At 31.7% G+C, this 14,791-nt stretch overlaps 1 protein-coding gene across 2 annotated transcripts; it reads right to left on the bottom strand.

Annotated features, from left to right (window-relative positions):
* Positions 1-517: 517 nt before the first annotated feature.
* Positions 518-7,452, bottom strand: LOC145326017 (sialate:O-sulfotransferase 1-like). Of its 2 annotated transcripts, XM_080169105.1 has the most exons (11): positions 7,289-7,449; positions 5,876-5,953; positions 5,338-5,395; positions 5,013-5,076; positions 4,419-4,525; positions 3,813-3,876; positions 3,334-3,417; positions 2,762-2,804; positions 2,237-2,360; positions 1,557-1,632; positions 518-844 (listed from the first exon to the last, which is right to left on the bottom strand). In XM_080169105.1, exons 1-11 carry the CDS (start codon positions 7,385-7,387, stop codon positions 706-708), a joined length of 936 nt encoding a protein of 311 aa, XP_080025231.1. In that variant the 5' UTR covers positions 7,388-7,449; the 3' UTR covers positions 518-705. The 2 variants fall into 2 exon arrangements, with proteins under 2 accessions (XP_080025231.1, XP_080025232.1); XM_080169106.1 differs by lacking the exons at positions 1,557-1,632; positions 2,237-2,360 and having other exon boundaries at positions 685-844; positions 7,289-7,452.
* Between the last annotated feature and the right edge of the window lie 7,339 nt (positions 7,453-14,791).

Consider the following 14,791-nt stretch of genomic DNA (forward strand, 5'->3'; position numbering starts at 1 on the left):
GTCAGACAAGACAAACAAACGAGAACATATACATAAAATACAACAAGATTAAAAAAAAACTTTTTAGAAATATATTCCAAAATTACTTTAATACAAGAAGCCTAATATAGACATACTTACAATTTAAGACTTTTTGTTATGGAGATGCTTCGCTTATTATACCTAAGAATAGATATTTCTTAAAATTAATTGATTATAAAGATATTTTGTTTAAAATAATGTGTTAAATAAAGACAAAAAACGGACGTTACGAAAGTTGTACCTAAGTTGAGAATCATTATGCCAATTTTGAACATGATAGGACAGTACTTGTTCAAATTAACGATAAGAGCTATCCGTTATGGACGTACGCACTGATAACCCTATTTAAAGAAAAGCTTCGCATATAAAAACTATCAGTCCCAAAAGTTGAGTATGTTGTTTAGTTTTGATTATTCACAGATCAACCAACTGAAAGACCGACCAACACTCATGCTAGTTGTAAAGAAACTACGCTACATGAAAATAACAAAATAGATTCTTTTATAGAAAAAAATTTATTTATGACACATACTATTAATTTTCTTCTGTACAAGAATTAAACTTTAATTTGTTTAATTCTTTTTTTGTTGTTGGTTTATTTCAATCACAAATTGTAGATTTGTCATTTTTTTTTTTATATATTTTGAAAATTTTTGGGTTGGGTGAAGGGAGATTTTTGCCATATTACCCCGTTTGCCCCACAACAACAACATCAAGTACAAGTTTATATTGATCACAATCTTTGTAGCATCTGTATTTGTCCAGAGGTAGCCCCTGTCCTGTCCGGGCCTCCAGAAATCTAGACGTTTCCCGGATAAAGGTTCTGAAATTAAAGGGTAAATTGGTGGTTTCCCTCGGATGGCCTAGCGAGCACAGGAAACCCCCTCTCTTTCGTATGACAGTGTTATAGCTTGGGTTAGGCTCTATTGGGTATAGATTAGCCCTGCAGGGTTAGGGTACTGCAAGTATAGGCCCCGCAGAGTAAGGGCACAGATAGGGGTTAAAAAATTCCCCTACCATTATTTTCAACTTATTTATAATGAAGGGAGAGGGGGTCTGTGCTCGCTAAACACTTTGAGGTAAAGCACCATTATATTTTAAACAAAATAAATTTAACAAAATGTCCCGAAAGATCTTTTAAACAGTAGGACATTTCGTGACACAATATTTCAGTAATTAATTATGGAAGGCTTTAGGCTATTATGTGATTTTATAGACAACAGATCTATAGTATAGATCTATTCTATATACAAACAACTACCTCCCTTCCTTTTTCAAAGACCTCTTTCGTCTGCTTCTAAATTATTTTCTGCTACTTGGCTGTGTTAATATAAGCGACACCATTGGTTGATTTTCAATGACCCAATAGAAAGGTTGCACAAGGCGGTTGCGATGGGGAGATACAGTTATTTAACACTTTTTTCCTCTAGTGTTTTACTCTAATTTACAGACATACATACTGAGTAAGGAAGTAAAAGCTTGCAAAGCTCTATAGAACACAATTTAAGTGTTATTAAAAATAATATAATTTTTACCTTATGGCATAAATATTATCTTCTGAATATGGATAAATTATTTCTCTCTTTTTTCTATGAAATTTCTCTGATATATCTAAAAATTCTTATTTTTAGTACATAAAAAGAAATTTAATTTTATTTTAAAAATCAGCAAAATTTTAAAAATTCTTAAAAGCAGTCAAAGAGCAAGTTGGCTACGAATATGTAAAGTCTTGGACGGACGGACATACCGACCCTAATTAAGTATAGAGTAGCGTGCTTGCCTAAAAAGTCATAAATATTATTTGCAACATTATCTGCTTTACTTGTTCCTTGGTTGGGGTCAACTGAAATTAGTTTCCGAATGTGAACACATTTTCCTAGGTGTTTCCCAATCCTATCTCAATATTTGCTACTAGCTAAAAAACCTTCAAACTTCCAAAAAAAAAATCTAAATTTGAAAAATTAAAACTTTGAATGTATAATGTATAAATCGTTAATACATTCAAATTTTGATTTTTTTTTTGAAGTTTGAAGGTTTTTTAGCTAGTAGCAAATATTGAGATAGGATTGGGAAACACCTAGGAAAATGTGTTCACATTCGAAAACTAATTTCAGTTCATCTTGGTTGGCTATAGGCTATACTGTAGAAATTAGCTAACCCAATACCTTCTTTGAAAAAGTCCAAGATACAAAAAATTGTTTAAAAATTTAAATACCTTTATAATGTTTAATAAAACAGTCTTTTCTCCCTTGTTGAATTGGGACTTTTAATTTATTGAGAACTTTTTCCACTTCTCCCAGTGGGTTTTCTATCAAATCTTCATAAAATACTATTTGTATCTGAAATATATTTAATTTTTTTATTAAAAAAGTTGCTCCATAATTCTAAATTCATTTTTTTACATTTCTTAGCCGTTTTTGTCTTACTTTAAAAATGTTTAGGCTATGAAAATTTGAACTTAAGTTCTAGCTATTTTGAGGGTTGTTTATTTGTACAGATTAAGGGCAGTTAGTTTTCTTATGAGTAAAAAAATTTTCTTCTGATGTTAATTCAAATGATTCCTTTGACTTCAGCTTTCCAAAGATATTAAAATGCAAAATTATAAGATTAAAACCAGTTTTGTTAGCCCCGTGGAAAATTGTCAGTAATACGATGTTATGAATGACTTAGAAGCAGTTTTAATCTAGCAGAGATAAATCGGATTTGTATCCATCCAAGAAAAACATAATAAAATTTTTACCTCGTCTCCATACTCGACCCAATCATGGATCATCTGAGCCCATCTACAATCATACAGTGGATTTATTATTACATGGATCTTAGACCAGATTATAATGTACTCTAATAAAGTAAAGTATAACCCCTAAATACCCACAAGAATTATCCATATTTTTAGCGACTTTAAATGGAATTAATTTGCTGTATCACGGCCAATGGTAGTAACCAAGAAATCTGTCTAAAAAATAATGCTTACAAATGACGACATTTGACATTATTGTATGAAGAATATTACTAATTTAGGTGTGTTTTAAATGCACAAGTTTATTTCTATTTGAAATAGAAATATTTGTAATTCTGTAGTCGCATTTTGGAATTTTGTAGTACCATAGGTTGATATATTTACCTGATTATAGCTGTATTTAAAAAAATATTTGGAATTCTGTAGTACCATAGGTTGATATATTTACCTAATTATGGCTGTATTTAGAAATATTTGTAATTCTGTAGTACCATAGGTTGATTTATTTACCTAATTATGGCTGTATTTAGAAATATTTGGAATTCTGGTTTACCATAGGTTGATATATTTACCTAATTATGGCTGTATTTAGAAATATTTGGAATTCTGGTTTACCATAGGTTGATATATTTACAGTCCCAATGTGATCTATCGTGCTAAAATATAAAAATAACAAGGATGACAACATCCATAAAAGTGAAGCTCTAAAATCAGAAGAAATCATTCATTATAGAGATTCTTCGTTAATAGTATGGGACCTTTTCGTCCTTGGAATCATTATTCCAAAAATTAGATTAATAGGATAATTAAATCATATAGTAAGTTGTCAAAAAAGTTCAAAATCATCATTATTCAAATGGACGCATTGACTTTCCGGTAACAAATATATAGTTGCTGCTCTCTCTAAATCGTTCCTAACTGTTATATGAATTATCATACTAATTTTGAAATCGATCAGACAATTCTAACATGTCTAAATTTACGAAACATAGAATGAAAGTTTTTTGTGGAACTTGATTTTGTCATAAATTATAAAGATTTAAATTTTTACCTCTCAAAGTTCCAATCAGAAATAATGGCATCAAAAGGGTTTCGTATTAATAATACGGCATTTCCTAAAAAAGGTATAAAATATTTGCTTGTAATTATATATAAAAAAATAGTTAGTCTTGAACTTAGGATCAGTCAATAGATCTCTAACTTTATCGCTTCTATATTGACATTATTATACCATGAATAGATAACACCAATCAATCAATCAATGACCACTTTAAAATAAGGTTATACAGTTAATTGATCATAATTGTAATTTACAGGGTAATTTTGCTTAACATTGTTGAGGATATAAATCAATTTATCGCCCATTGTTCTTATCCTATTATATACTGCTTAAACAATATGGTTCTCCTTAACAGTGAAGGTTCAGAGAAGGTTTTTAAATACTTTGGTGGAGGGTATCTACACCCTCCCAATATAAGATGACCCCCCCCCCCCTAAAAAAACATTTTGTTTTTACTCTATCTTTCTAAATGTCATATTGAAAATGGAAGAGGGTCGACATTTCCCCCTCCTACCTTAAGTGCCCCTAGATGCTTCTAGGGTCGTAGCCGCTGGCCCCTCCCTTATAAAGAAGATTGACTATATGATGTGAAATTACCATTAAATTCTCTGATAATATTAAATCTGTCCAGAATATCAATGCTCCATTCGCTCCCAGCTACACCCATGGTATAGTGAGACTTCTGTAACAAGGTACTTCCGTCCCTGAAAAGTAAAATTCATAAAATTTTAAAAGTTGGAGTGGGGGGGGGGGGGTAGGTTGTGATTTGTAAAAAGTACTAAGGTCACTTAGCATCAGCACAGAACGATAAAAATATGAAAAGTAAGAAATAATTAAAATAATCATATAATTGTAAAAGGTTTGGGGGGTGGGGGAGGGGGGAGTATTGTTCTCGTAAATGTAAAAATGAAGTTCACAGAAGAATAAAAAAAACATAAAAGTATTTTTACTTGGATGTTACTCAAAATTTACCCCATCCCCTAACCTCCTACTGGATGAACGAACTGACCAGTAAATGAGTTTCAAGTTAGCAACTTAAATTGACTTCAATTTTTCCCCTGTCATAATAACCAAATATATTCTATATCCAATACCTCATAGAGAAACGGCTATAAATTATATTAGAAACATATTGAAAATGACCAATATATGCGAAGTTTCATGCGCCGCTATCCTATAACTAATAATTACTTGTAGTATCTGTCTTCACCAAGGAAGCCAGCATCGTATAGATCCCCATCACGTCCAACATAACCTTAACAAGGACAATTATAGCTAATAACAGCTTAACCGATATGTTTTTCCTTTACAACAATAATTCCTATGGGTTCAATAAACATAAATCTCCCAAAATAGCACCCCACAAAAACTTAAATATTCTAATTCGATTCCCTCTAGGGGCGTAGCCGAGAGTTTGTACAATCATTTAATACTATATAATATATGTTAATATTTTTTTTGCTTCTAAATTTTAAAAATCCTACAATGAATAGAAAAATAATATTAAACATATTACCTGTAAAAATGCCAGATAATGCCTCAAATAATGTTCTAAATAAAGTATTTCCAGATCCCTAAAATGTTCAATATGAAATTATAGATTATAAGTAAATCGGAAATAGGTATTCCAATTTATGCAAGGGCGTCCAAGCTTTTTATTTCTTTTGGTATGGTATGGTATTCCTTTACAAAATCCCCCCTCCCCCTCCCCACTTGGACGTCCTTGCCAACCTGGCATATACTCTATATAAAAATAATTTCCCTAACACTAGAAGTAGAATCTTCCCAAAACATAAGCTTTGGTTGTTTCATGTCTAGTCGTGCACAGAAACCCCCTCTAAACACTTTATATCAGATTAGGTTAGGTTAAACTTGGTACTGTGTAGCTCTGCAGGGTTGGGGAACCGCAGTTTTAGGGAAAGTACCTAAGCTGTTATCTTTAATAGCAGCCAAGCAAGATAATTACTAAGCTTCTTAAAACTTGTTAAGACAATAACTTAAAAAGCACTACCCAATAAAGTAAGCCGTTCTATAGATCTTAAGTAACACCTTACCTGGAAAGAAACCAGCGCTCTTATTGGAAGGGTTCCATTTTTTGCAAATCTTATGGCATATTCAGCACATTCAGAATCCTATAAGTGAATACATATTATGTCTTATCGTCGCAAGAATTAATATTCTAAAATCAGATAATAGGATAATTATATCATAAATATTTAAACAGATCAACAAAGTCACGTCTCTCCAACTAATGACGGTTTGGAGCTATTACCCAAGAGTGGCATGCATAGAGTTTTGTCAAGTGGGTATAAACCATGAGGGGAAGGTTGGCATTTACACTCTCCATATTAATCATTGTTTACACTTCCATATACCCGTCTTCTTTAGGCTCATGTTACCAACACAATAATCATATTGTCAATTAGGCTTTTATAACTATTCATTTTTAAAATCATTTCATTAATATGTTTCTTTATCCTAATGAAAATCAAATATTTACTTTTGCATACAATTTGCAGTAACAAGGATTAACATACATATAAGCGAAACTTTAATATCAAAAGGAATGACAAACAAACATTGAAACTTGTAGAGTGTCAGAACTTAACTAGCAGAATAATAATTTAATTTTGTCTAAACAAAATTGAATAGAAATTTGGTGCAACATTGTTTATATACATGATAGTTATATCTTTAGAAATTTATTAAAAATATGCTTCGTTCATAATATTATACCTTGTTGTCTTAGAATCATTGCACAAATTAGGATAATTAAAACGTACAAAAAACTGTTGTGAAAATTATGTTTTAAATGGCCGGCCGGATTACTGGTAACGATTACTATTAGAGTTGCTACGCTCTTTACATCGTGTTTGAAATCAATTATAGATTTATAACATGCATAAATCAACGATCAGAGCTTTACGTTGCGGACATGACCTAATTATGAAAAAGATACGCTTTTAAAAGTGATGTTATGCTCATTATTGTATATCTAGTACATTTTACGTAATATATTTAACATTAGGGTGTTAATCAATACTTTACAGCACAATTCAAGCAGGTTAGAATCATCCTATCGTTTTCATAGCTAGAATGAGGATTTCTATAACATTTAGGAATAATCTGGAAATCGTATAGTTCCTTCGGATAGCCTATAGAGTACGGGATACACTACGAAATGTGCATTATTATATGGTCAAGCGCCCATCAGTCAACCTAGCCTTTGATTGCACGACCTTTTTCTGTATGTCCTATGGTAATGAGTTGCGCCAAAGTATTCTCCCTATTCTAAACTATCTATGTCACGCAACTGACATGGAAGCAATAGTTACCATTCCGACTTTTTATTTATGACTTTGAGTTTGGCAGAGATTCGAACTTATCACCCAACAACGGTCACAAAGAGTATTGAAAAGAAATTGAGTCCTAGAACGAGTAGGAATTAATTAGTTCTTCCATATTACCTCTTTCCAAGGAAGTGTGAAGTCAGCTTGATAATCTAAATCTATTTGTATTTCATCTTCTACAGTAAACAGAAACAAATAGGCACAACTAGTAAGCATTAAAAGGAACAAAATTTGATAATTTTCTCGTTGATTTTTCAGCAAACTCTTTTGTTAAGATTCTTGTGATACACTTTTTGACTCAAGAAACATCTTTTTCTTGAATTATATAATATTTTTATTTGCGGAATTCAATCAATTTCGGAATTATTCGTAGAAAACTGGATATAATACGATGCTAGACATAGTTTTTTCGTATGGATGAGAACCGGTTCCTATCCACCGGATTCGAATGAATACGAGAAAATATATTAAATGTATAAAGATAAAAAAAGGGTTGGAAGTGAGTTTCCAGTATGGCTTCCAATCCAGTTAATTTCCAGTGGATTAGAACTTGTTCTGTTAAAAAAATATTGTCTCGTACTGTATAGTTTCCACGAACATTAAAATATAATTAATAAAATCAATTCATGTTTTGTTAGTCCAGGCCTTCGACTCCTGGGGGCTAATAAACTGTAAACAATCTTTAAATATTTCAGTTTGCTATACTTGGAAAGCTGTCATTTATGTCAATAATACGATGCCATAATATCTATTCTCGTATTTATTGGAATCCGGTGGATAGGAACCGGTTCTCATCCATACGAAAAAACTATGTCTAGCATCATATTATATCCAGCTTTCTACGAATATAGAAATGTACAATCATAAGATTAAAACCAGTTTTTTAGTCGGTGCCTTCGGCACCTCGGGGCTAAAAAAACTAGTTTTAATCTCATATTTGTACTTTCTATATCCCCGGAAAGCCGTTTATAATACGATGCGAGAAATAACTATTATATAATTATTTCACAAGGTGAACAAAATAGAATATACAAAAGTCTCAAAAATCAATCATGTGACGATGAAGGAAATGAGAGCAGAATTGGGAAAAAAATTCCCTAAAAAGAGATGGATAATCGCTCATTTTTATGACGTCACATCGCTGATTTTTGAGACACTTTGTCCACTTACAATAATTTATATAAAGCTTTAATTTTAATTTGATCCTTTTACCTTATTATAAACAAAACTATGCAAAATATAAAACCATGCTTGAAATTGCGAGCAATTCTTAACAAATTTTCCATTTTTAGTTTTGTGACATTTCTGTCTGTTTTGTTAAAACTTTAAATCTCATTTCACTTTTTTATGATTTTCTAAAAATCTGATTTAATTCACTGCAATTAGCTCATTTTTTATGATAATATAAAATCACTGATAAAGAAAACTTAACTTTTGAAAAGTAAACCAGATAATGCAACAAAATGCTTAGTCATGCGTAGAGTGTTCATATAATGTAAGACAATTAACTCCAATTAGAGTGTCATATACAAGGTTATGTTACCATATTAAAGCCAAGTATTGCACTTGTAACTTTTTGGTTAGATATAACTCTTGATTCTATGCTATCTGTGATTTTAAAGGTTTTTAAATCTATAATGAACAAGAAAGTTACATTTAATCCTGACAATAAAGTAAAAAAGGATGTTTGTTTGTCTGGGTCCCGGGAAGGTTTATAACTAATTTTTGGTACCACCACCCTCCCAAGAGAAATCACAAGTGGCCTCTAGGGGCGTAGCCGCTAGTTCTATATAAAGTCACTGTCATAACATATTTTTGCAATTTTAGAGCAAAAATTCTTTAAATATAATTTAACCGAAGAATCTATAAACTTTTATTTATTATTGCCCGACAGAGAAAGAGACGCTCGTCTTGTTATAGACAGGCTCTACTATTTTAAATCTACGTTTTTGCGAGAATACCTTTAATTGAAGAAGTAGCACCGCGCATGATATGATCTACATAGTACTTGCGCAGGGGGAAAGTTTCGTTTACAAAACTCATATCAACTTTTAACGAATCACTGAAATACTCACACACACACACACCTTCACACACATACCAACACCCACACACACACACCTTTAAACACGTACCAACACCCACACACACACACACCTTCACACATATACCAAAACCCACACACACATACCAACACCCACACACACACACCTTCACACACATACCAACTCCCACACACACACACCAACACCCACACACACACACACTAACATGCGAAAAAAATAGCCAATTGAAGAAAAACCAAATGGTCGTACACGTGCAGACGTTTCCATAATCGAAGGGGGGAATACAGGATTGTAACCACCATCCTAGAAAAATTAAGGGGGATTGAAACACCCTTCAAAGTGGTCCACCCAAATACACGTGCGTTTATACAAATAAGGATTCGACGCTTCTTTTACTTTTGAGTCTGTTAATTTACCCCCCCTCCCTAATTGTCTACACCTAAACAATAGACTTGAACATACCAATGCAAAGCTTCTCTGAAAATATATTTCGTTAACATATTAGATATTCTGCTTTACACCACAATGGATGTCTGTCTTACATCCCACTGACGATAACACCCCAGGTGTTGTCTGTTAAACACTAGGTTAGGTCGATTTTGGACATTTATACAATTGTATATCCATTTGTGGATGGGAGTAAAAAAATTAATGAATCAGAACTATTGCTTTATGGTGCTCCCAGAAAAGGCCTTGAGGAGTAGAATCAGAAACTGTTGTCCGTTTCAAAATATCTCGTTCGTAGCCTTAGAAATGACTGTAAAACCACCATTTTTAGGGTTTATTTAGAATTTTCCATTTTGTGGAGGTTTTTTGAGATTTTTTCAGGCTAGGAATGAGATATTTTGAAACGGACAAAAATTTTAAAAGGGGTGTGGTTTTTTAACTTGACACCTCCTTTGAGGATGGTGTTTTTCGAGTTTGCCCCATAACTAGGAAATATAAAGGGTTTAAGGGGGTGAGATCCAAAAGGGGTGTATCCATACCCCTACTTTGTGAGTCAACTTTATCTTAGTTATACTACGCTTACCAACATATACTCTTCAAAGGAATCACTAAGTAAAGTTCCAAATATTATCTTATATAGATTTTATCTTACACACGAACGTTTGAACCAAAAAATTTAGAGATGTTTCACTCTAAAAATGAGGCCAAAATTAGATATTTTTTATGCTTATAGAAAAAGGACTATTTGTGTGGTTAGAGATGAATATTCTATATTTATAATCCGTCCATAAACAAGGATATTTATGTTCAGGACCTATGAGAAGCTACATCATAAAAAAGAGCCATATCGGTTCAGCAGTTATAAAAAATCCTTCGGTTACTTTATTAGGAGGATTTAATGAATAAATTCATGCATTTTTTTTATATAAGTAATATATGTCATATTTATAGAGTATATTCGCTAATATAAGGAAAAGATATGATAAATAAATAATAAATAAGGTATGCAATAGCTTCCCCATAATTATTATTTCCTTGATGATTCTGCAAATATGACAATAACTAGTTTTATGTATTTAGATATTATATTGGCAAAAATGTTTTTAAAATAAAATATAGGCAATAAAAGAGTTTATGAAAATAAATTTTTGTACTTTTTTGAACAGCCAACTTTCAAATATTTATCTTTTAAAGCAGTGACAAAAAACCCTTTTCTTTATAATAAGCATAAAAATGCATTCTACAGTAGCTTTGCTACAAAGTGAAATCCTTTGATTTGCTAACAATTCTATAGTTTATATGTATATTCAGACAACTACCTCCCTTCCTTTTTTCAAAGACCTTCTTCGTCTGCTTCTAAATTATTTTATGCTACTTGGCTGTGTTAATATAAGCGACACCATTGGCTGATTTTCAATAGAAAGGTTTCAAAAGGTGGTTGCGATGGAGATACAGTTATTTAACCCTTCTCCCACCAGTGTTTTTCTCTTATGATTTGCTAACCTTTTTCAAAGGTCTTTTTGAGGAATTTATCAGCGGGCAAAAATGTATATGGTATTCCCTTTGAAATGACACCTTTACTAAATAATTATGATATATGTTATTAATATTATCATCTTGGATACAAGATATACAGTAAATATATTTGGGGTGGAATCACGTCCACATATGTATTACATTTTTAAAATTCGCTAGAGAATACACCCTAGCATCTAGGGTCTTTGTATTCAAGGGCGGAAAAATAGCCTAAAACCTTCCTGGGGTCAATTTGAATCTTCCTTAAAATGTAGAATTCAATCAGTGAAGTAGTTATTTTTAAGCCATTGACAAAAAAACTTACTATTTTATATAATACTAGTGGTTGCGTCTCTAGCATCTATATATATATATATTTTCATTGATATAGTTCAAAACCCTTAAAATAAATGCTGTATAAAGAGAGAACTAATTTAAAAATGAAAGAAACTGTTTGGAAATGTTTAACTTATTTTAGTGTATCTGTGAACTAAATCTTGCTAGTGAGAAGTGCATGATTATGGGATCGAACGTCCTACATACAACTTAGTTTTGGATTGAGCGACCTTAGTCAAAAAGTCTTAACTGTACATGTTAAAGATTTGCACATGTTTTGGGCCGACGTACTTTATCTATTCCAACCAAGTTGGTCACTCATTTGACATATCAGCAGTAGAAACCATTTAAATGTCTTTAAATGTATTTATGACGTAGTTTAGGGCCGAGATTCGACCCCATCACCTGCCCGACAACGAGTGATTTCTTTTGTGAGGGTGAAGGTATCCTCCGTAAAAATAAAATGCTTGCTGCAGAGAATGCTCACCTGTTCACATGCATAACCTTTCAACCGTACACAATTTGTACAGTTACACTATAATCAGAGAGGGAGAGGTGACTGTAAATTTCACTGGCAAAAATTATTTTTACAACAGAAATTATTTTATCAACGTTACAGGAGTTCTTAAAAACAAATGTCTTTGCCTATTTATTTTTTTCACTATAATAAATAAAATTGATTAAAGAAGTAGTAATTTTTAAAAGCGAAGCTTTTCTGTAATTAGGGTCGGTCCATCCGTACGTACATCCCATACAAGACGGATAGCTTTTTCCGTTAATTTAGGCATGTTAGAATTGTCCTATCGATCTCAAACTTTGCATGGTGATTCCTGTAGTAGGTACGGTTTAGAAAGCATAGCAACTCTATAATCATTACCAGAATGTCCATACGTTCATTTTAAATATGTTGATTTTTCTACTTTTTTAACAACAAATTTTTATGTGATCTAATTATCCGGTTGACCTGATTTTTGGTATATTGATTTCTGGTACAAAAAAATACAATATTATAAGCGAAGCAACTCTATAATCAAGTCCTAAAAATGTAAATATGTCCATAAACATTATCCTGTATCAAGCGTTTCAACAAATTTACTTACAATTTTGCTTCGACTCTTCCACTATACAAGTGTTAATGTCTGTTTGTCCTACCGTTTCAGAGCTTCGCTTTTATGTTAAAATACACTCCAAAAATAATAATATTGTATCTCTCCTACTAAGAAATGCTTGGTATATTGTAATGAATATAATTTTTTGTAACAAGAGAAGTCCATTATGTGCAGTGTAAATGTATACCAACATAATAACAAAGAGGTAAGGAATAAGTAAAGTAACATAATAATTATGTCAAGTGTAAATGTATAAAAACATAATAACAAAGAGGTAAGGAATAAGTAAAGTAACATAATAATTATGTCAAGTGTAAATGTATAAAAACATAATAACAAAGAGGTAAGGAATAAGTAAAGTAACATAATAATTATGTCAAGTATAAATGTATAAAAACAAAGGTTGAGGAATAAGTAATATGACATAAAGTTATGTCAAGTGTAAGTGTACACAACTTTATAACAAAGTTTTAGAGAATAAGTAAAATCACATAGAATTATGTCAAGTGTAATTGTATATCAACATAATAACAAAGTTTTTAAAAGTAAGTCATATAACATAAATTTATGTCAAGCAAATTTAAATACAAGACAAAATAACAAAGGTTAAGGGAACAAGTATGACATAAAGTTATGTCAACTTTGCATACCAACATAATAATACATAAAATAGCCTATAATTATGTTAAACACATCAAACACTGGCATTCATACATTTATTTTCAAAAACAGCAACTGTCTGTTTTTCTCTGATATAACTATTCCTCTTCCCTAATAATGGTAGAGTAATATTATTTAGGTGTAACTTAATCTAAACATTATTCATCATAAAAGAATCCAATGGTTTTATTCTTGAGGAGTACACCTTTAACCCCCCCCCCCCCATCAACGATTTGGGATCTTTATATTTTTGTACGATAATATCTTTTTTTGATAGCTAGTTTGATTTTTGATTTGGTATATGTAATTTGGATATGACTGGAAAGATTGGAAATGTTACTGGTCCCCAAAGGTTTTTAAACATCTTCTCTCAATCTTTGGATAAAAAACTTTGAGGTCCCTCTTTTCCATTCTTGATATTCTGATAAAAGATATCATAACTTTTTACATAATCAGCCCTATATCAAAATATCACGAATAAAAATGATGATTTTAGTAGTGGAAATAACTAGTTTTACATGAAAAATAAAATATTATGAAAGTTTCTTTCTTCTTCATTCGGTAGTACCCCATTAATTTACATATGGAAAATATGCACCCCCCCCCCTGACTATCACGTTATTATTTTTCCTTTATATCTACATTTACAGTGCTCTTCTTTACCCTTTTAAGCTAAATAAAGGTTGATAAATGGATAGAGTTTAACTTAAACAGTTAGGGAGTTGAATCCATTTTTATAGAAGCAGAAATATAATCTATGATTATGGTTTGGACCCTCTAAAACTGTAATCTACCTTTCCACTTTCCCCTCTCTTGGTGAAGATATCTTCAACGCCGATACGATTTTTGAAATGTAAGATTTTACTTTCCCTTCTCTTGGTGAAGATATCTTCAACGCCGATACGATTTTTGAAATGTAAGATTCCATTTTCCCCTCTCTTGGTGAAGATATCTTCAACGCCGATACGATTTTTGAAATTTAAGATTCCACTTTTGCCTCTCTTGGTGAAGATATCTTCAACAAGAGAGACAAAAGTGGAATCTTATATTTCAAAAATCGTATCAGCATTGAAGATATCTTCACCAAGAGAGGGGAAAGTGGAAGGGTAGATTACAGTTTTAGAGGGTCCAAACCATAATCATAGATTATATTTCTGCTTCTATAAAAATGGATTCAACTCCCTAACTGTTAAAGTCAAGAAAATAAAACATTATGATAACCCGTTTTACCCCATCCCTTATCCTCTACCCCACTTTTGCTTTCATTACAAAATTCTTCCATCCTAACTTAACAACGCTATTCAATAATGTAGCTCACCAAATTTACACATAAGGTGACGTTAACATGGGAAATACATATAATTAATTATGAAAATAATATATCCAAGTGCGTCTGTCGATAAAAAGAGAAAGACGCAATAAATCATTTAGCTCTTTATTTTTAATTTTTTAAGTTTAAAAATATTGTACTCGGCTATTCCTTGGCC

This window comes from Acartia tonsa, chromosome 8, assembly GCF_053477335.1.
Source record: "Acartia tonsa isolate MP-2025a chromosome 8, ASM5347733v1, whole genome shotgun sequence".
Classification (NCBI taxonomy): Eukaryota; Metazoa; Arthropoda; class Copepoda; order Calanoida; family Acartiidae; genus Acartia; species Acartia tonsa.